Raw genomic sequence first — 24,141 nt, forward strand, 5'->3', positions numbered from 1 at the left:
GGCACGTTGTTGTCTTTGATTTAATGTAAAACCCTAATAGACACTTCATTCAGAAGGTGGGCTTTCTGCGATTGAGCGTCCATATTGAGCGTTGCATTTTTTTCCCCATTCAAAACTAAAGGAGAGACACGTCTTGGGTATTCTACAGTCTTTGCTCAAACAGACCAGCCAGTCTCCTTCGACCTCCAATTCTATTTCCAAATCTTCTATCCATTCTCCCCCTCCCTCTCTCCCTGCATCTTGCAACACACCCCACTCACAAACATCCTTTCATCCCAACATCCATTCTTCCACCGTTCCTTCAGCCGTTTACAGCAGTACGGCACTCGTGTTTCTAATTATTCTCAATAGCTACTTAGAAAGTTTTAGAATTTAAAGTTTATTCTCAATAGCTTCTTATTCTTCCCTCTCTCTATACCTCCCTATCTCACTCTCTCTCTACCTCCCTCCTTCTACCCCCTCCCTCCACCAATACCTTCTCATCCTTAAAACTCCCCCACTCAAAAACATCCTTTCGTCCTAACATCCATTTTTCCACTCTGCCTTCAGCTGTTTACAGCAATGGCCCTGTTTCTCTAATAATTCTCAATAGCTACTTAGAAAGTTTTAGAATTTTAAGAAGTTTTATTGTTATACTTAAAGTATTTGTTATACTTGTATTTTAATTGTTTGCCATGAAAATAGCGTAAGATGCTGACCTGGCATTAAATTAAAATATACTCCTATTTAACAGCTTCTTATTCTTCCCCTGCTCTATACCTCCAAATCTCACTCTCTCCCTACCTCCCTCTCTCATTCACTCCCTCTTTACCTCCCTAACTCTACCACCACCCTCCACCAATACCCTCTCATCCTCAAAACTCCCCCACCCAAAAACATTTTTTTATCCTAGCATCCATTCTTCCACCCTTCTTTCAGCCATTTTTCAGCATTATGGCTCTCATGCATCCTAATAATTCTCAATAGCTACCCTTACAGTCCAGAAGCCTCGTCCAGCGGCACTACCTCACGCGGTGCAGTCTGGACTTCTTCAATCTCCAATTCCATTCCAAATGGTCTATCCATGTCTCCCTCATCAATACCCTTTCATCCTGCCATCTAGCAACAAGTTGGCTTAAAACCCACTCACAAACATCCTTTCATCCCAACATCCATTCTTCCACCCTTACTTCAGCCGTTTACAGCATACGGCTCCCAGTTTTCTAATGATTCAAACAGCTACTTCTGCAGTCCAGGTGCCTCATCCAGTGCCCCAGGGGACCCTACCTCACGTCCAACCTCACATCCACGTCCAACCTCCAACCTCCAATTCCATTCCTCTGGTCTACCATTTCCCCTTTCCTCCCTCTATCAATACCTTCACATCCTGCCACAGGTACATACTTAGCCATAGCGACACCACCTACTTGGCCAAATTCAGTAGTCCATCACCTTCTGTAGCTCTACACTCACAAATAATTCAACAGCAGGTCATCTACAGCAGTCCAACCAAGGGTCATTCAGGAGCCCTCTCAACCCTGAACTCTACTGCTGGATATTCAGCATGCTCCATTACAGCCCGCCCTTAAACCTCAACACTTATCCATGCAAACTACAGCTATCTGCTGCAGCTCCATCTCCTCCAGTAATTCCAATGCTGATAGAAATGCCCCTCAGTAAACATTAACCTTTCCTTAAATCATTGACATATAGGCCGGCCAATCCTGCAGCAGCATTCTTTCCTATCCATCAAGTATCCGGTGAGGCTTCTGTCAAGGTGCCATTACTTCACCGTAAGCCACATTCGATTGCAGAAGCAGCCCTAGGATTTTAGACTCTCTTTCCAAAGCTACGATGGATTCTTACTAACAACCACAGACTTACGTCTTTCACCTCCTCAAAGACTTCAAATCGTTGCACCTTCATCTGCACCACCACAATTAGGATTTTTACACTTATCTACATTTTCACTGAACTCTGCCTTCCATTGTCAGAGTAGAAACCTCAGAGCCTCACACTTCATCTGAGCTAGACAGATGTATTAAGTGTCAGCTACAAGGTCTTCTAGGCCACCTTAACAATGCCATCCAGATAATTCCTCAAGGGAAATCCTTCGCGTCAGACATTCTGTCAAAAGCAGCAACCATCACTTCTCCTACGACAGTGTCACATTAGATAAGCATGCAATGGAAATGTGCCTCCGGCAACAACACACCATCATGGAACAACATTTCTTTTCCATAATGTCTATATCTCTCATCCCGGCTGCATCCAACTATACACTGATGCAACACCCTAAATAGACTTCAGCAATATGGTGGCTGCTGGGTTGATTCGGAACAGCCTCCGGAATTCAGTTCCCACAATCCACAGTCAAGAGCAGTCTCCACAGCATTATGAAATATATCCCATAGTCATAACAGCCATCCTTTGGGGGTTGAATGGTCCGAATCTACTCATGCGCTCAGACTATGCAGCAGAATTCGAAACTATAAACAAGGGATGATCATGTTTGGTAGTTATGCAATCCATGCATAGGCTCACTTAATCTCTGCTCAACAACAATTCCTTCTCCGAACAACTCATATACCAGGACTCCTCAATCTCATAGCCGACTCTTCATCTCATTTCCCATTCTTGGCTCCAGAATAAACATTCATGCCACTCCGGTCTCACCACAGATCAGACACCAAACATGCTTCTCAAGAAGCCATTCTTAATTGCCTTGCTCCAAGTGTGATTTCCAGAATACCTCTCCGGCTGGAACTGTCTCAAAGCTTCCTTTCCCATCAACCAACCCACCCACCGTCCATTCAAAACTTAATATTTTATGCTCATTCTTTCCTAAGATCAACATGTGCGCTTCTAAACCTACTTGTCGAACTATTTCGCCTCTGCATCCTCTCCGTATGATCAGGCCATCTACATTCCAAGCTCACTTAACTCATCCTAATTGTCTGGCCTAAATATATGATAGAGATGGTACCCCCACCCTGAGTCTCTCTTAGCCATCAATTCTAGATGCCCTGATCAACCTGACCATCATCCCATTTCCTCTGCCCCTTTATTCTCTTTCCCAACACTGTTCAACTAACAGTTTCATAGCTTGTTTGTGGCATGGTCCTAGCTAGTGAACTGTTCTTTGTTTGTTCATGTTAGCTCTGATTCATTAAATAATGTCAACAAGCACAACTTTTGTTGTTAATATTTTACTCAGTGTTGAAATTAACTAGGTTAATATATTAACTACAGTTGGTTAATGTTAAGTATTTGCCATGTTAGTTCATGTTGGGTAGGTAACTAATGTTAACCCTCTGGAGTTGATCAACGCGGATACGCGTTTTGTGGCATCTTATCCTGATAACCCCGAAAATAACTTAAACTACACTTTTTTTTCTAGTTTACAGGTAAGAGCAATACATCAATCGAATCTGTAAAGGGTCTATTTTTATATGTATACACACATAATAACAGCAAAACTTTGTGCATTTGTAAAATAAAGAAAACAAACAGGGTGCGCTGTCTGCAGCCTTGGTCCTGTGTGATCTTCATTTAGAAATGTGTCATTAAAATGAACTGTAACTCAGCAAATACTCAACACAGAGACCTGAAAGAGATATCTATAGAAAGCTTGACATGTCTATTTTTAAACTGAGCAAGTCTTATCGAAAACAAATATTCTGTGATAAAGTAATCCATATGAAAACAACACGATGTCTAGTCTTTCATTGTCTAGTCTCCCTTCATTATATCTAATGCGACCATGCCCACGCGCCGAGCACACTTTTTATATTATAATAGACAACAAGCTCGCGGCATGTAAATGCCCACATGACATCAAACAAAGCAGTGAGACTGTTCAAGTTTTTTTTTATTTTACTGTCCGCTTCGCGCTGAGAGAAATAATACAGTACATAATTCACCTCAAGAAGACATGCTGAGAGGAATAAGATTTGGATTACCTCAGAAAAAAGAATGAAGCGGCTTAAACCAGCAGAGATCATAAACATGAGAAAGTCTTTTTTATCCTCACATTATTTCTTGTAATTCTCCTATGGTTTCATTGTCATGTGCATGTAGCTGACTGTGTGGCCATCACGATGCTGGACCGCTGCTCCCCTGAGTGTTCTGTGCATTCATATCCACAGGTGAATGTTTGACGAGCTGTGATACTGCGGCTTAACAGAAGGGGAGAGTGTATTTGTTCCTTTTGCTTTAGTTTCTGTTTGGTTTGCCACTTGCTTAATGAATTTGTATGCACGGATTTGCTGTGGGGCTTGTCCCTTCTGTTAAAGTAAGCTTTATTATGGTCCCTTTGTAACTGTGGGTATTTAATTGGTAAACTGTTGACTTCTGTGAAAAATAAACATTTTATTTTGGTAAGTCAAGTCTCTTGCTCCTTTAGTAGTATCGAACCTGTGTTTCCTTGAGTAGCCCCTGAGGGTGCGTGGTATTTCCCTGGGTGCAAGTCCTAGGGTGGCGTAGTCGTCTCTCCACTATTTCTGTTGTGCACAAAGTAAACATTTTGGCCATGTCTCAGTTTTACATTACATTTACATTTAGTCATTTAGCAGACGCTTTTATCCAAAGTGACTTACAAATGAGGACAATGGAAGCAATCAAAAACAACAAAAGAGCAATGATATATAAGTGCTATAAAAAGGTCTCAGTTAGCTTAAACGCAGTACACGTAGCAAGGGCTTTTAAATAATATAATAAATAAAAAGAAAACAGATAGAATAGAAAAAGATTAGAGCAAGCTAGTGTTAGAGGTCTTTTTTTATAATTGTATAATAAAAGAAAAGAATATAGATAGAATACAAAAAGATTAGAAAGGTAGTTAGATTTTTTTTTTTTTTTTTTAAATAGAATTAGAATAGTGAGTGAAAAAGTTAGAGGGTCAAATAAAGATGGAAGAGATGCGTTTTAAGCCGATTCTTAAAGATGGCTAAGGACTCCGCTGCTCGGATTGAGTTGGGCATTTAATTCCACCAGGAGGGATGGTTTAGTTTAAAAGTCCGTAAAAAATGACTTTGTGCTTCTTTGGGATGGCACAATCAAGCGACGTTCACTTGCAGAACACAAGCTTCTAGAGGGCACATGAGTCTGAAGTAATGAATTTAGGTAAAGGGGTGCAGAGCCAGTGGTGGTTTTGTAGGCAAACATCAATGCCTTGAATTTTATGCGAGCAGCTATTGGTAGCCAGTTAACATCAATGCCTTGGATTTTTTGAGTGTATTTTTTTGTGGTCATTTATTATTTATTTTGTTGAATAGTTATTGATTGATTTTATTGTTTTGATGTATTTGGCTGGAAGACCTGCCAAGAGAGCGTTGCAATAGTCTAGCCTGGACTGAACAAGAGCTTATTTTAAATGAAAGATTAGTGAACAGTAAAATAGACATTTAAAAATGAATCTGGGCCGCATCCGGCACGCTGTGCCCTTTAGTGTCGGGGCAATTCCGGCTCTGATGTGGCAGTGTGGCATCCTCTAGAGTTGCTTTTAAAATATTCATGAGTCCTTTCCCTCGAATCAAGTCTGGAGTTATTTCAGGTTAAGTCTATAAAAATGATGTCATTTCACCATCCAGAGATGTCCGAATCATGTTCATAAATGTAATGAATTGTCAAATAAATTATACAGAGAAAGCGAGCAAAGAACATTTACACTGTCAAAGGACTGTAACGTTATATAACTTCAGTCTAGCGTGAGTTTAAGCACTCTCAAAAAACTCCCATTATAATCAGTAAATCTGTCTATACACTGTTTGATGAATCAATCTTCTATTTGCATCATAAAACTACATCTGCGCTAAGCAGAATTCAGTAAGTGTGCGTGCACTGAACAACAAAATCTGTTGTTTCAGCGATGACTCATCTGACCGCCTCTGATTGGCCACTCCATTCATAAACTCAACAGACTGATGTGATTGGTTATAACATGCAACACTGTAAAAATGTGGAAAAAGAATCATGGTGCAACATTGAGCAGGTCTAAATATAATCCTGCAGTCAACACTTCTCATTCCATTTTTATTTTATTTGTGACATTTCATTGTTATTATTTATTTTGGAAACCATATACTATACGTAATGAGGTTTTATATTATGGTCTTACAAACAGACATACTACAGTTAAACTCTAGTGTGCAAGAACTATGGTAGATTTCATTAGGGCTATTACAAAGCATAACTTAGAATAATAAACCACTTTAAAGCCTGGATACCATGGATTAAGGATGAAGCTTTTGTCTCTTTAAATATGTTTTATGAAGGTAAAAGTTAAATAAGAATGTTAAATAACAGTGTCTCATATACATTGTTTGATTCACCACGTCATTTATTCACTCTAATGTCATTCTTGTATGACTTTTTTTCTGTGGAACATGAAAAAAAGATAATTTGAGAAAAGAATCTATCTATCTATCTATCTATCTATCTATCTGTTTGTTTGTGTGCTTGTATAGAATTCATGAGTAAGTTACCAACTGTCTACAAAATATCTTAATACCAGAAAGTCATACCAGTTTGTAAAGACATGAGAGTGAGTAAATGACAGTTTGGTTTTGGTTCAGTGCCAGGCTCTAGACATTCATGCTCCATGTGTATTCCTTCCATCGTGAGGAAACGGCTGCGTGTTCTTGTGTCATGTTTTGTCTTGGCTTGGTTTTGTTTGTTTCTATGTGTCATGTGCTCCGTTGTCCATTGTCTAAACCCCGCCCTTCTTGTTACCTAAACTGATTGATTTGCCGCACCTGCTCTTCCTTCATTACCCTCCTCATTTCCTTTCCTATTTATTCCCCTTGTGTTCTTAGTGCTGTGCTAGTTTATTGTGGATGGTTTCCCGTTAAGGATGATTTTCTGTCAGTCCTGACACCGCCTGCTTGGACTGTTTTCCCCTGTGTTTAATTTTTGTATTTGTTTATTTTTGAACTCATAAATAAAAAAAAATCCCATTAACCTCTGCATCTTTGAGCCCCCATTCTTCACTTTCCTCACCTGAAAATAATTAACATATTCAAAATGTATGTGCACACCATGGTTTCCATAAATTACATTTACATATTCCATATATTTATCAAAAACATATTTTACATTTCAATTTTTTTGTGTACAATTCATACTATGACATAGTCAAACCAAAATTGATTCAGACACCTTCAATATTTCACACATTAACATTTTATTACCATTTTCTAAACTATAGGGAATAAACTATGACAAGAACTCAGAGTTAAACTGTGTCAGATCATATTCATCTTGATAATGTCAGATAACACTTAAAAAAAACATGGTCAGGTCAAAGTGTCTGAATAATTTTTTGGTCTCAATTGTTTATCAGTTTAACTGGTAGTCCACTGTATGAAGAATGTTTGATTATAATATGTCACAGTTTACTTTATTTTGCTATCCTCACTTACACAAATGAACTATAGTGTCCTGCACCCACTAGTAAAAAAATATCAAAAATGATATCTGGTATTAAAGTAGTTTTAATAGTATTAAAGGATAAAAAAAAAAGATTAAAAACAACAAAACTACAAACCCAAAGGTTGGTCCCCACAATGTCAGAAATTTCAGGTTGTTCATGCTTGTTCTATGAACCATAAACAATTATTGCACATGAACCTGTGGAACAGTACTTAAGACACTTACGGTTTACAGGTGAAAGAAAATTAATGTCACTGTTCCAATAATTTCGGACAATAAAGAGACCTTTATACTGACTCTGAAAAACACCAGAAGAAAGATGTCCAGGGTTCCTGATCACCTGTGAACACGCCATAGTCTGATGAGACCAGAGCAATAAACTGTTGTAATGTCTGTAATATAAGTGGCCTGAGACAGAGCTACAAGGAGACAGAAGAACAGCTGATCATCCTTGAAATGCCAGACCACCTACCAAGTGTAAACTGTCTGATTTCATAGATTGAATGAACTAAGTGTTGTGATTACAGTATTTGCAGTATTCACAGTTAGTATTCGCTAGTTAGTTTGATAGCTGTGCTGATGGTTTATCTAGACTCAGCCTAACTATGTGGGCAAACAGTGAAGCTCTGCTGTGTTTCTGTGTTTGAGATCATTTCTAGGAGTCTGTGTTCAGTTCGTATAGCTGGAGTCTGACATAAAAGGAGACATTTTCTTTCTTGTGTGTCTGTGTGAAGTGTAAGATAATTATGACCTGCAGCTGAACACTAGTGTATTTTACTCACATGAAGCTCTACTGCAGTTTAAGATAATTTAACTGGTTTTCATTGTGAAGTACAGCAGCTCAACACAGTGAAACATGGAAAGAATGAGCAGAAATGATATATTAATATGTTCTTACTGCTTCTGATATTTCTATTTACTTTATTTGTGGGGGAGTAAAAAATGATTTGCTGTAATAGTCAATAACTGGTGACTTTGAAACCACTGCAGAAAGATGTTTCTCTTCAGAACCAGTTAAACCACAACCATTTCAGGAAAACAAATAAAACCGGTTTGACTCTGTGCTGAAGCTCTGTTTGCAGCTGGAGGGGTTTCCAGAGAGCAGCTTTATTTCTCTGAATCATGTTTCATCATGTTTCAGGGTTACTTTCCTTCAGATAAAAAGTCACTAAATTTCAGAAGATTTCAGCACAAGCATGAAAGCACAGGTTATGTGTGGATTCAATAGAAATCATTATTATGGCATAAAGCTATTCAGCTCTACTTTTCCAAGATCTAAATTCAAAAGTGAACAAACTATATGCATTTATTAACACTTGAGTTTTTCTATATTTGGTAGTTACTTGTATTTCTGTAACTCTGCTGTTTAACACTTACTGCACAGTGAACTAAAGTAAAATAGTTAATGAAGTAGAAATGCTGCTGATTTCACTGAATGAGTCTGTTATAGAGTTAACCACATAGACACAATATTTAATCAAAGCTGTCTGCTGATGCTGAGTGATAGTTTCTCTCTCAAAGAGTAAAGAGCTTATGACAAATACTGTTTGAGTATCACATACACACTGATGGTAAAATGAGAAACAGTGATTTCACAGCATGTGACACCAGTATCTGAATCTGTAGCTTTCTGTGAATAACTGACAAAGACACACTGTATCATCTGTTTGATCACGACATGAAGAGCTTTAAATAAAATCATCAAAACATTTCAGCACAGCAAAAAAGAAGCACAACGTGACCAATGACCAATCATAAGACGACATTCATACATGAAAACAACTAGAGAAAGATGAAACACTAACCTCAGTGTCTGAACATCTGTCTTTGTCTTCCTCTGAAGTGTTGTGTTGAACAGCAGCTCTGAAATTTCTTTCACTTCTATCAGGAAGAGACGTGAGAATGAGAAGAATAACAATTATCTTAACTCTCATTTGCTGTTATTCATTCAGTTCAAATGAAAGATTGATTCTCAGGAAACGCTGCTGAACTCAGAAGTTGCTATAAGTTTGAACATGCTTTGAATATTGAAAGTGTGTTAAGTGTCAGTCCAAGATATGTACAGTGTTGTGTCATCTTTCATTGAACAGTGATGGGTTTCCACATTAAAAGGTGGATTTTTGAGATTAAGGTTTTCTTTGGTGCACAGTTTTATGGGGCGCCGTTTCTAAAGTGGCTCACGCTGAAAATAACAGCAACATTTTGTCCTTTAGCTTCAAACAATGTTTAAAAAACTGGTATGAATTTTTGACGGTCACTTTTTAGCACATTTACAACAATATTTGTCAATTTAGAGATATTTTAAATAGTTAAATCTAAATATTAAATGTTACACCTAAATGTTAAATCTAAATCTAAATTAAATCACACCTCAGATCTATCCAGCTTGTGAAACACTGGTTTCCACATTGGTTTCGTTAAACAAAATAAATTATTGTTTTAAAAGTTTGACTCAAAAGAATCATCTGTTCATGACTCGGATCATGAACTCGCATTACCACGCCAAAATTGAACATGTATGCATGCTCACTAGGAGTTGCTAAATGAACAGGCAGCTGCACACAGTTTTTTTTTTTTGTTTTCAAAAATAATTAACTCACTTTGTCTAAACAGCGGTATTTTTGGATTTATATAGGCTAGATATTTGATGTCAGGATGCTTCAGTGCTGTGTCACGTCCGTAACATTTTAAAGATTACGTTTATATCATATAGTAATTATTAATGCAATTAACTTGAAACTTTCTCTACAAAGCCAACTTATGGCCATGCTAATTATGATCAACAGCTCATCTTTATTCTTATCAACCATATAATGTGGTATGGACGCTTCATATTAAATTGCATGCATACAGGTGTATGCGTGTTTACCACGTTGCTGATGATTGATAGCCTACTGTGTAGGTCTGTTCTGCTGTGATCTGTGTCAGGCTTTCCGTATCATAACATTTTAGAAATGAATTAATTCTAACTGTTTAGAAATTGCATTCTCCCTAAGAACATCTTGGAGGTTTAGCTAAGACGCCAGATAGCACATGCATGTCTGCTAAAGAGCATATGACTGAAAAAAGAATCCGATGTTTACCAGATGATATTTTGATCATCTGTAGATCGGCTGTTTAAGCTGTTAAATGAGACGTCTTCCCTTCCTCTAAATGACATCTATACGATGTATCTTTATCGCCTGAAATATGTTGGTATGTGCGTCAGGATGGGAAGCTGCAGACCAGCTGATATATTTGATTAATTTAAAGAGAAATACGTGAAGAAATTACGATTATTTAAAATCCATATTCTGTGATATTTGCTTTTCTTTCTACAAGAAAGTATAGCATGTTTAAAAGCAAATATTACATTATTTTGTAGATAGACTTTGCATCAGTGGATCCATATTCCTTGTCCCATTTTTGTCTTCCGTTAATATTTACAAGGAGGCACCAACATTTTTTTTTCTTTACATATGCACAAAATAACACTGTGTGCTTTACATGGACATTAAAATTGCTTTAAATGACAAGGCAAAAAGTGAAATCATAATGCATAAATTATTCTTGGACTGACAAGAACACACATTTGTTTGTTAAATTCACTATTGCTTTACATAAAAATGTTCTATAATCTATACAGTATATAATGCAATCACTGTACATCCTGCCTGTAATTAAATTACAGAATAATTAAGAGCAATCACTTACCTTTCAAGGTAAAATTAAATAATTAATCACAGCCAACACTTACCTGTCTATAGGATTATACGACGTCCTGCAAAGTTCAGCTCCAACCCTTCTCAAACACTACTGAACCAGCTATTTATGATCTTCAGAGGCACTGGTTAATTACAGACAGGGCTGTTGGATCAGTGTTGAATTTGAATAGAATTGATCACTCCTGATCATTAGAATTAAGGGGTGGTTTATGGCTTCAGTTCATGTAGTTCTGAAGCTAAGGTAGTTAAGGTGATGACACTGAACACCTGCTCATCATATTACTGTACAAGACCCAGAGCTGACCGTGACAGTTTACACTTTAGACGTGTTCGACTTGAAGCGGCACTGCGCAGACCGACTGAAGTATGACATCAAAGTATCGTGAGAGCAATTCAAAAGCATAAGAAGCTCTCTTTTTGCTCTCGTGGTACTGTGATGTCATACTTCAGTCGGTCTGCTGCTGCTTCAAGTCAAATACACCTATTATCTCTTCTAGGGAAAGGTTAAGTGAATTTGCTTTTAAATAAACTTAAGATATAATCAAATAATACAAATATTAAGGACATATTTTAACAACTGAATGCAGATGATTTTTTTGTCTTGTGTTGCTGGATTAACATTAATGAATCAGATGATAACCTTTCATGATGGAGAAGAATGGCAAAAAAAAAAAAAAAAAAAAAATGGGAGCGTAACCAAACCACTGCATTGCTAAACACGATCATGAGACACAACATGTGAATGTTGGTCCTGCTGGGACAGGAGCAGCAGAACTGAAACTAACAGCATGAGCACTGTATCACGATACTGCTCTGAACAGTGCATCTCACTTCAAAGACAGATCAAACACATTTTAATCATGAACTATCGGAAATTGAGAAATCACACACCCAAACCATTGTACATTATCTTCAGTATTACATACAGCTGAGTAATTGTAGCCTTTCATTATCCTCTAGATTTTTTATTTAATTATTTATTTTTTTGGTCACATGCTTAAAATTTAAATGGGTGTTTACGCAACTATGGCCACTTTGGACCCTCCTAAATAAACAAAATAAAAAAAAAAACTGTATTTTACCTATCACAGTCTGTAATACATATAAAACTGTACACAAAATTGCATGTAATCGTGAAGATTTCAATCTGAAACGTTAAAATTGTTATGGTTTTCATCTCTTCTTACAAAAAGTTCTTGCTGCAACATTACAATATTTTTTTTAAGAAATGAAAAAAAGAGAAGTGTATAAAATTAAAAAACATTTAACATCGCAATTTCAAGATTTTGGCCATTTTTGTGAATACTGATATTTACAAAATTTAAAATTAGAGACTGGAAATGGGAAAAGTCCAATGAGCCAGGTCTGATCTCAGGATACCCTTAGCACAACAACACTGCCCACAGGACTATTGGCACCGACATTTGCTGTCAAGTAATATTTATATGAAAAATTCATTTGAAATAATGTCATCTTGTAAACAAAAAAAAAAAAAATGACTACGTTCAGTCCGTCTATCCAAATTAGATTCTTTGCATATTTAAAATCACATTAAGCATATGTGAACTGCAAAAAAAAACAAACACAAAAAAAATTAATTAGCGTCTTGTGATTTTATTTTTTTTAATTATTCTTTTTAGATATATTTTTATGTTTTTTTATATTATTTTTATATAGTTTTTAGTGTGATATGTGATTTTTAATTTAATTTCGCTACATGTGTGGACATACAGTGGTACGAAATGTTGTGCCTCACAGGACTACGGTGCTTCATAAACACACAGATACATACAACAATGAAGTAAAACAGTATAAACCTATACACAACTAACCTAGATTTTGACTTTAAATACTATATATAAATGTTTACCTATACATAGACTGAAAAGGAAAAATATATAGACTATATGAATGCTTCACATAATACTGTAGATGTGCAAAGAGAAACATCGTAAGTCAAGCAGCTGGCTGGGGAACAGTGCAAGATGATTTGTAGTGCTCAAGCATGTAAACATATTTCTGAGTATTTTGTGGGATTATGTACACAGCAGTGTGTGTGTGAAAAGTGTCTAGTGCACATAGAGGAGAACTGCACAAAAAAAAGAATGTTTCAGACAGACGGAGTTCTGGAAATCCGTTTTAATCTCACCGCTCATATTCAATTCAATTCAAGTTTATTTGTATAGCGCTTTTTACGATACAAATCATTGCAAAGCAACTTTACAGAAAATTAAGTTTTTTTTTTTACAATATTTAGTAGTAGCTTATCAGTGATGACTGTCAGTTAATGTACATATGGCAGAAATGTTTGGAAAAATCAATAAAAGACATAAACAAACATACGATTAACATTATAAACAACAATTATGCAATCAATCTTATAAACACACTGTGTTCATATTTACTGATAAATTTCCATAAATCAAAAATGTCACTGCTAGGACATAAGTGCCCATAGTTGCAGAAACACCCAAATATGAACAAGGCATTGGATCACAACTCTCTCTGAAGTGGAACAGGTTAAAAAATATGAGACAGGTATAGGTTGTGAACAATGATTTGAAAATATCACATATTAGCCTGTGAAATTTACTGCAATGCAGCAGCGGGGCACTTAAACACATACTGGTTAATTTTTTTGGACTCATTTTCAAGTATATTTGTGAAAGCTGACAATGAATAAATAATATGGAACAATTTGCAGACAACCATTTATTCAACCCCAGAGTAACCAACACAAAAGTGCCCTGATTATGTGTGCCCATATTTAACAGAGACATACAGAAATCAGGTTTGTAAACAACACTGCTGGCACTTTTTAGCTCCGCGTTTAGCTAAATAATCTATTTAGTAAACATTTGTAATGGGATTCAGAGGAAGGATTACTAAAAGAAGCAGACTAATGCAGGCCCACTTTACAGTAGTGCAAGAGGTACCTCTTAGAATTGAATCAAGAATTGAATCGAATCAAGAGCTTGTGAATCAGAATCGAATTGAATTGGGACATCTGAATGGATACCCAGCCCTAACTCCCTCATTTACAAGTTGCACACAGGAAAAGTAAAAAGAAATAAATAAACAAACCTGTAAATAAATACATGGGAATAAAATAAATAATCACATAAAACAAAAACTTTGAAAAACAAATTAATAAATGTAATAAATATAAAAATAAATAAAATAATAATTGCAAATTAGAAAGAATAAAAATAAATATAAAATTACAGAAAACAATAAATAACGGAAAGCAGTAATAAAAAATACAGTCAGGATTAAATTGTATTACAAATGAACTATATTTGTTTTATCAAGACATTTATTTATTTATTTTCCTATTATTACATTTGTTTATTTACCTATATATTTATTTATTTAATTTCTGGATGTTTGGACCTCCATAGAGTGAGTTGTACAAAACAAACATGAAATGTACAGCTGTTGTTAAAGCAGTAGAAACTTCATTAAATGCTTCAAAGATGATTGTGAGTTCATTACTCTGTCAGGTGCTTCTGTAATGCGCTTGAAATTAAATTCAATTCAAGTTTATTTGTATAGTGCTTTTTACGATACAAATCACTGCAAAGCAACTTTAGAGAAAATTAAGTTTCTACAATATTTTGTAGTAGCTTATCAGATAGTGATAAGTGGTGACTTTTTGGTCAGTTTATGGACATATGGCAGAAATGTACACAAAAATAAATTAAAGATGTAATCAAACAGACGATGAACACTATTCACAGCAATTATTGTATGATGCAATCAAACTTGTAGCAAAATGTGGTAGTTCTGTATGTTGTTTCAGGGTTAGCATCATCTGAGGTCCTCTGAGGGGTTGGCATTAGAGGTCAACCGATACATCGGTCGGCCGATATATCGGGCCGATATTTGTCATTTTTTTATATATCGGCATCGGCCGATATCCGTGTTTAGTAGTGCCGATTTAAAGTCAGGCACGTCCGCGGGCAGCCCCGTGTTATTGGTGCGGTGGAAAGTGCTGCTGCCGCATGTGAAGGACCCCAAGCCCAAATTGGTTCTGTGGAAGTTGTTGGAGATAAAGGTAAGGCTTAAATTCTGATATTTCAAAGTCCTATGGACATATATATTATTATATATTACTAGTAAACTATGAAGTGTTGCTTTACTTAGTGAAAGAAAAAACTAATAGCATAGAACCGTCGGGAACTGGCATAATGCTACAGCTGGTTTAAGGTTCGCTTTAAGGACTGTAAGTTAGTCGAAAACTATCAGCAACTTGTTTGCTAACATATTAGCCCCAATGTTATAAGTTCAGTTTTATTTTTCCTGTATTGGAGTCGGAGAATTTCACTCTGTGCATGGCGTGGAGAAGGTGGCAGCTCTCACAAACACTGCAGCGTGATTGAGGGCTCCGTTACTCCGCCCCGCTCACAGACCGCACCGTGCTCGGAGAGACAGCTGTCCTGGAGCAGCACAGAACGGTGAATGACATTTGTTCGGAAGCATGGTTTGATGCAGACAATAGCCGGGTTTCCATCCAAATTATTTCCATTTAGGGATGTCAATATTTTCACGATCGATCGTCGTTTAAATTAACAATCAATTAATCGGTTACCTTAATGCTGCAAAATGCGTCTGCAGCGGTATTATTATATGTCCAAAAGTCACTCGAAAAAGCTTCATTGAATAATCGTTGACGTCCCTATTTGCATCAATAAATATTCAGCTGAATTATATGCGCATCTGCGTGTGCTTCCATCAACTGTGTAATGAGAATAAAAATGAACATCAGCATAATAAAAGTGACGTGTTCCGACCATTATATACGTCGCACAGTTATTAATCTCATTAAACCTGTCTAACGTTAACCGTCAAGAATGTCAGAAATCACTATGGTTTAACGTTTTTTTTTTTTTTTTTTTTGTGGTTACTAGATTATGGTAATTTGGTTTGTAACTTGTAAGCAATCTGTTATCAACAAAAACAACACATTAGTGAACTGTTTTGGTTCTTTTAAACTTTTTAAATTAGAGTGTAATTGTTTTAATGTGTATTGGAATTATAGACTGACTTGAAAATGAAGGCACTACTAAAATGCTAACCATGAATGTTTCTTCTGTTAGTAATTGCTGTCTGATGGCTGAACAAAAATCAAATCCAGTATGGCAGCATTTCACCGAGCCAACTCCAGGGAAAGCCAGGTGCAATATCTGCAATGGACTGGTGAGCTTGGGAGCTGAAAAAGGTATAAAGAAAAACACCACAAATTTGTGGAGTCATCTGCGGTGTCACCACCTCCAGGCTTACAAAGATGCACAGAAAGAAAAAGAAGAAGCAGCTGCCTCTACACCCAATGTATCTCAGCCAACTCTAACAGAAATGTTTGATGCCCAACGTAAATGGCAGAATTCAGATCTCAGGTCAAAAAAACTTGACACTTTAATTCTGGAAATGATTGCCACAGACAATCAGCCATTTACATTTGTCTCAGGTATTGGTTTTCGGAGGCTGGTGGCTGCAATGGAGCCCAGATACAACCTAAAAACTGAGAAGCACTACCGCACAGACATCCTAGATGGTATAGTTGCAAAAGTTGAGAAGAAAATAAAAGCACTGATTGCAGAGGATGCTGGTCCTTTTTTGTCTTTCACGACAGACTGTTGGTCGGGGGACACTGAAGCACTGATGAGTCTAACATGTCATTTCATTGATGACAACTGGGAAAGGAAACAAGTCGTCCTAAATGCCAAGGCCATGTCTGGCTCCCACACTGGGGAGTACATCAGCAACATGTTCATCAGCCTGCTGAAGTACTGGGACATCAGCCACGACAGGGTTGTACTTGTGCTCCGTGACAGTGGTGCTAACATGGTTAAAGGCCTCAGACTGGCAGAAATACCTGATCTCAGCTGCACCGCACACACCATACAGCTTATTGTGACTGATGGCATCAACAGTCAGCGAGCAGTGCTGGACGTTAATGCCAAGTTAAAGAACATAGCTAAACATTTCAACCACTCTGTGCTCGCAAAGCAGAATCTGAAAAAAATTCAAAAAGAACTTGGCCTCCCCCAGCACAGTATCATTCAGTCTGAACCCACTCGCTGGAATTCCACGCTCCACATGATGCAGAGGATGCTGGAGCAGAAACGAGCACTCAATATCTATGCTGGAGAATATGGAAAAATTGCTACTCCAGCTGCAGATCAATGGGACACAGTTTCCAATTTGATTGACACGTTGGAACCTGTTGAGGAAGTCACCCTCGAGATCAGCAGGTCAGAGGCTTCCATCTCCAGTGTCATCCCAAGCATTGCTGTGCTGAAGATGGTGCTTCAGGCAGAGGGTCCTAACACAAGGGGGATTAAAACACTAAGAGAAACCATGCTGCAAAGCTTGCAGAAAAGGTTTGCAAGGATGGAGGAGACAAAATGTTTGGTGCTTGCGACACTGCTGGACCCCCGTTATAAGGGTCATGTCTTTTTTGCAGTGGACACACTGACCAAGGCAAAACAATGGATAAAAGAAGAGCATGCCATTGTGTCTGAGCAACTGAAAACAGCCACCACTGAAGACCAAGGATCAGACCCGAAACAGAGAAGGGTGGAAGATGAAAAATTACCTGGTCCCTCCAGTGTTCTTGAACAAATGTATGCAAATATCTTGGGGCCTCATGGAATTCCTACTCAGGAGAGTGATGATGAGCATCGCATATCTGAGCAGCTGGATCAGTACCTTCGTGAGCCACTGATTGAAAGACAGACCGGTCAGCCACTGGAATGGTGGAAACAGAATACATCCCGCCTACACCTTCTTGCACCACTGTCAAGGAAATTCCTCTGTCCACCCCCCTCCTCTGTTCCCAGCGAGAGAGTATTCAGTGAGATTGGGAATATTTATGACAACAAGAGGAGCCGCTTCACAGGAGAACATGCAGAACAGTTGTGTTTCCTGCATAACAACCTCCCGTTCTTAAACTGGGAGTACTGAGAACTTTCAGTGAAAGATGGGTATAGTGAGGAAGATTCAAGGACTGCAACTGAGTTAAAATTAAAGCACATTCATTTTTATATTGTTCTGTAATGTTTACATAATTTCCTTCACTCAAAAATGAAGGGTTTGCTGCTATGTTATTTGCACTAAAAGAGATTTTTGATGCTGCTTTGTCAAGTGCACGAAAACCTTTAGGTTTTTATTCAAAGTTAGTTACTTGAGGACTTTGTTTTATATAAAAATACAGAAAATTGCAAAAATCAAAAAAGTTAGAATGCACTTTAGATGTTCTATGTCATTTAACACAATTTAATTCATTCATCAAATGTTGCTGGTTGCTAGTGTGCAGCACTACTATTTATTTTTTACACATTTTATTTTTTATATTTTTCAGTTTAATTTATTTTTATTTATAAAGTTGTATTTTTTATTTAAGTGTATATTTATGTTTACATTTGTTCCAACAAAATTCTGCTTGATAAATGTTCTAAAACTTTAATGTAAATGATTGACAGTTTTATGATGGTTCAAGTCCGTGTTCAATAAATGATTAAGTTTAGAAATGTTGTGCATCGACTTATTATTAGTGTGACATTTTGGCATGCAAATCAAGGGGAAAACTTCAAGATATCGGCCCTAAAAATCGGCAGCACATATCGGCCATCGGCTGACCCTGACCTCTAAACATCGGCATCGGCTATAGAAAAACCCATATCGGTCGATCTCTAGTTGGCATAATCTCTTCTCAGGTGTTCTGGATCCAGACTGGAGTGTAAATCCTGTGGCAAAAACAGAGAAACAAATAGAGACATAATTAGCGTAGCTGCTGTTCCAGCCAAGTAAAATTAATTAGTTTAACCCAAGCTAAAGAATAATAATGTGGACAAAATTGCAGTCCAAGATTATGAGATGCATTATTTGAATGCTTGGCCAAAGAGGTGTGTTTTTAATCTAGATTTAAACAGAGGAAGTGTGTCTGAACCCCGAACATTATCAGGAAGGCTATTCCACAATCTAAAAAATGCTGGGTTAAATATAACCCAGAGCTGGGTTGAAAAGGGACCAACCCAGCAGTTGGGTTGTTTTGACCCAGCGGTTGGGTTATTTTGACCAGAGGTGGGTCCTGGGGGGGGGTATTCCAGAAAGCAGGTTATGTGACATACCCGGGTATGTTTAAGAGTAAGTTAGTGGATAACCTCAACTTTCGGTTCCAAAAATGGAGGTAACTTTCAGGGTATGTTAGTAGTCATAGCAACTCACTCTCTGAACTTAACCTGCTCCGGAGCAGCTTCTGTTAGTTCACTTCAGCGAGCCTTCAGTGGGTGTGACAGATAGCGCACAACATTATATAATATTACAATATGTAATATAGCTTATTATATATATATATATATATATATATATATATATTTTTTTTTTTTTATATGTTAATGAGAAAGCACACTATAATAAGTAATAAATAAGGTAACATTATTCTAATATGATTATTTCTTTTATTGCCATATATAAGAGTTATCTGTATAAATTATAAAACATTATGACAAGGTAATGTTTAACTTATAAATATTTATTTATTTTATTTATTACATGTTATATTATCTCACACATGGATTTTCTATAATGTCTAAATTCTAAATCAAAATACATTTTTTAGTTTAGTTTAGAGTTTGGGAGCCAAATGTGAAAAAGCTCTACCTCCTTTAGTGGACTTTGCTATCCTAGGTACTACCAAAAGTCCAGCGTTTTGTGACCTTAGGGAGCGTGATGGGTTGTAGCGTGGTAGAAGACTAGTTAAGTACATAGGAGCTAAACCATTAAGGGCCTTATAAGTACATCATTTTTACTTTTCTGCATCAGAAACAGGTAACATGTTTCGTAGCTTGGCAATGTTTCTAAGATGGAAGAATGTTGTTTTTGTAACATGGGAAATATGATTTTCAAAAGACAAGTTGCTGTCTAATATAACACCCAGATTTTTGACAGTAGAGGAAGTAACAGTACATCCGTCTAGTTGCAAACTATAGTCTACTAGATTCTGTGTACTGGTTTTTTTGGTCCAATAAGTAATATCTCTGTCTTATCTGAATTTAATAGAAGAAAATTATTGGTCATCCAATCTTTAAAATTTTTACACACTCTGTTAGCTTAGATAATTTTGAAGTTTCACCTGGTCTTGTTGAGATATATAGTTGAGTATCATCAGCATAACAGTGGAAACTAATCCCGTATTTTCTAATAATAATACCAAGGGGCAACATGTATATTGAAAATAGCAGATCCTAGGACAGATCCTTGTGGCACTCCATATTTTACTGGTGATAAATGAGATGACTCCCCATTTAAATAAACAAAATGGAAGCGATCTGACAGGTAGGATCTAAACCATCTTATAGCCTGCCCTTGGATACCTGTATAGTTTTGTAATCTATCTATGAGTATGTCATGATCTATAGTGTCGAACGCAGCACTAAGATCAGGTAAAACTAGCAATGAGATGCAGCCTTGGTTTTGACATAAGAAGCAAGTCTTTTGTAATTTTGAAATTCTTCATAGAGATATTTTTTTTGCAGGAAGGAGCACAATTGAGCAGACACCTTTTTTTCTAAAATTTTAGACATAAACGGAAGATTTGAAATGGGTCTTTAATTTGCCAGTTCACTAGGATCTAGTTGTGGTTTCTTAATAAGAGGCTTAATAACCGCCAGCTTGAATGGTTTTGGGACGTGACCTAAAGATCACGACAAGTTAATAATATTGAGAAGCGGTTTTTCTGCTACAGGTAACAACTCTTTCAGTAATTTAGTGGGTACAGGATCTAATAAACATGTTGTTGGTTTAGATGCAGTGATAAGTTTATTTAGCTCTTCCTGTCCTATAGTTGTAAAGCACTGCAGTTTATTTTTGGGTGCGATGGATAAAACTAAAGTATTAGACGCTGTAGAATCTACATTTGTTATTGTATTTCTGATGTTATCTATTTTATCAGTGAAGAAATTCATAAAGTCATTACTATTTTACTGTGAGGGAATATTTAGATCGGGTGGCGTCTGGTTATTTGTTAATCTAGCCACTGTGCTAAATAAAAACCTTTGATTGTTTTGGTTATTTTCTATGAGTTTGTGGATATGCTCGGCCCTGGCAGTTTTTAGAGCCTGTCTATAGCTGGACATACTGTTTTTTCCACGCAATTCTAAAAACTTACAAGTTTTTCTCCATTTTTGCTCAAGACTACGAGTTTCTTTCATGAGAGCGTGGGTATTACTGTTGTACCATGGCACAGTACGTTTTTCTCTAACCTTTTTCAATTTGATGGGGGCAACAGCTTCTAATGTATTAGAGAAGATAGTGCCCATATTGCCAGTCATTTTGTCTAGTTCATGTGTATTTATGGGTACACAGAGCAGTTGAGATAAATCAGGCAGGTTATTTGTGAATCTGTCTTTGGTGGCTGGAACAATAGTTCTGCCCGGACGATAATGCGGAGCCATATAGTTAATATTCATACGCAGAATGCACAATACAAGGAAATGGTCAGTAACATCATCACTTTGAGGTATGATATCTATATCAGTAAGATCGATTCCATGTGATATAATTAAATCTAGCGTATGATTAAAACGATGAGTGGGCCCGGTGACATTTTGGTTTACTCCAAAACAGTTTATTAGGTCAGTAAATGCAAGTCCTAATGCATCATTTGTATTATTAAAATAAATGTTAAAATCTCCAACAATTAGCGCTTTATCAGCAGTAACCAACAGGTCTGAGAGGAAATCTCCAAATTCTTTTAGGAATTCTGTATACGGTCCTGGTGGTCTATACACAGTAGCCAGAGAAAGAGATACAATAGATTTCTTTTGCATATTTGACAGTGTAACATTAAGCAAAAGTATTTCGAATGATTTAAACCTGTATCCTGTTTTCTGGGTAACATTGAGAATATCACTATATATTGTTGCAACACCTCCACCACGACCAGTCTGACGGGGCTCATGTTTATAACAGTAGTTTGGTGAGAGGCATCCAGCTGCAGCCCCGCAGACTCACCTCCGGTTAGACACCACTGGCTGGACACCAGTGGATAGACAGCCTACGTCATTTCCATTTTCTCCGTCATTTCCGTTTCGCCGCTAATTTTCGTTTTCACCGCTGGATGGACAGCAATTTTATTTCCTATTTTCACCTCTGGATTGAGATATATTTATTTTATATTTTCACCTCTGGATAGACAGCATATTTAGTTCTCACCTCTGGATGGACAGAATATTTATTTTATATTTTCACCTCTGGATTGACATTTATTTATTTTATATTTTCACCTATGGATAGACAGCATATTTATTTTGTTTTCACCAGTGGATAGACAGCATTCTTTGCAGGCTTAATTGCACACGTCTTTTCCGTATTGTCATTTTACTTTTATAACTTAAAATATATGATATAAAAGCTGTGTGCAAATTGAAATATGATCTTTATCATATCTCTTTACATAAAACAATTCTCAATAATATACTTAATATTATAACATCAATAATTCATGCAAACTGCATTCACAAGAACCAACTTGAAAATATATATTGTTCAGATCATATCACTATTTTTTGTGACCTAAATTCAGCCTAGATCAATGGACTATAACGTTTTGTCAATACAACAGACTTGTACATGTTAATTGACCACAGTTTTTTTCCTTGCCCATTTGGATATTCAATTCGTATTTTTTTTTTTGTAAATGTAACCACTTCTGTTTTTAAAATAGACCTAGATTCACATGATCAGACAATTTACCAAACAATCCAGATCAAATTAACACTTCATGGTTTTGCAATATTTATTGGAAATTACACAATCTAATTAGTAAAATTTGTCAAATCTGACCATCAGAATGAAGATGCCACAGTCAGGCCCGTAAGGTTGTGGGGGAAGTCCCTATTTCAAGAGAAAATAAAACATGAACAGTTCCAAATAAACTATTGCACACTGTGCACACCACACCTCATTCCTTCCCCCTAAAACTGGCAGTCTGGGCAATGCTCAGGAAATTCAGGGTCTGTATAAAACCCTCGCAGGTCTCCACGTCTTCCGTTTCCACAGTACCCCACCCAGTCTTTGAACAAAACATCTGCAATTTCTGCATTGTACAATTTTAAAAGGGACACACATGTCTCTTACAGCCTGGGGCAGTTTTTTGACATTCACCACACCTAAAGCAAGAACAGATGTACAATATGATTAGAATGAGCATGTTTATATTTAACTATATTAGAGTACAAGTGTTGATTCAAGGCCAATACAGAAATGAAAAATTGATTAAAAACTTACTCTCCAGCCAAGCATAATGGGCCCGGTGTCTAAATTCTAGACTGCTCACCACATCCCTCAAGGCTGTACATGTTAATGACAGGGTAAGGTGGGCGGCATCTCCGTCTAAGAGGATCACCTCTTGACAAACCTCCTCCAAAACACTTTTTGGCATCTGAAGGCCAAATCAAATTTAGAAATGAACAATCCATACATGTACACAATTATTCATTCAATTTTTTTAAGGTTACCTGTAAAAGCAGGGAAGTGCCTGGATCCTTGTTGAAGAGATTAAATTACATATTGAGAAATCATATTTCCCCAGCAAACATGCTCAATGAATAACACATTTGCAAAATACAGTGTAATGCTCTCTGTAGTGATGCTTCAAATACATACCAAGGACCCAGGACGAGTCTCTAGCTTGCGGTGCTTCTCTGCCTTCTTGGTGTATGCATGTTGCTTAGAAACAATTAAATTCATAAAATGAAGGACAATGGTGAACTTATATCTACAATTTAATGTTGTTTAAAAAGGTACACTTGACACTGTAACAATAAATTACTCATAATTCTTGAATTGACACTTACTTGCATGACTTGTTAAAGTTTCCGTTTCCTTGGAATGCGGAAAACTGGCTGAAGTTTCCCCATAACCACAGCCTTTGCCATGTCTGTCCAGTGAGCAAACTTTCTACCATGCCTGCAAACAGGGACAATAATTCCCTGGCACCAGCCCTTGTATAAACTGTATATAT

The 24,141-nt window shown here is 36.9% G+C and overlaps 2 protein-coding genes across 2 annotated transcripts in view; one reads left to right on the forward strand and one right to left on the reverse strand.

Moving 5' to 3' along the window:
- Positions 1-9,470, reverse strand: part of LOC109065226 (NACHT, LRR and PYD domains-containing protein 3-like) — a 67,160-nt gene extending 57,690 nt beyond the window's left edge. Inside the window, exon 1 of the mRNA XM_042745181.1 lies at positions 9,216-9,470. The gene's annotated coding sequence lies outside the window, so the exon portion shown is untranslated. The remainder of the gene's footprint in view (positions 1-9,215) is intronic.
- A 6,699-nt stretch (positions 9,471-16,169) lies between these two features.
- Positions 16,170-18,126, forward strand: LOC122140663 (zinc finger BED domain-containing protein 4-like). Its single transcript, XM_042745195.1, has one exon. It carries the CDS (start codon positions 16,185-16,187, stop codon positions 18,078-18,080), a length of 1,896 nt encoding a protein of 631 aa, XP_042601129.1. The 5' UTR covers positions 16,170-16,184; the 3' UTR covers positions 18,081-18,126.
- Positions 18,127-24,141: the final 6,015 nt, after the last annotated feature.

This window comes from Cyprinus carpio, chromosome A4 (genome assembly GCF_018340385.1).
Source record: "Cyprinus carpio isolate SPL01 chromosome A4, ASM1834038v1, whole genome shotgun sequence".
Lineage (NCBI taxonomy): Eukaryota > Metazoa > Chordata > Actinopteri > Cypriniformes > Cyprinidae > Cyprinus > Cyprinus carpio.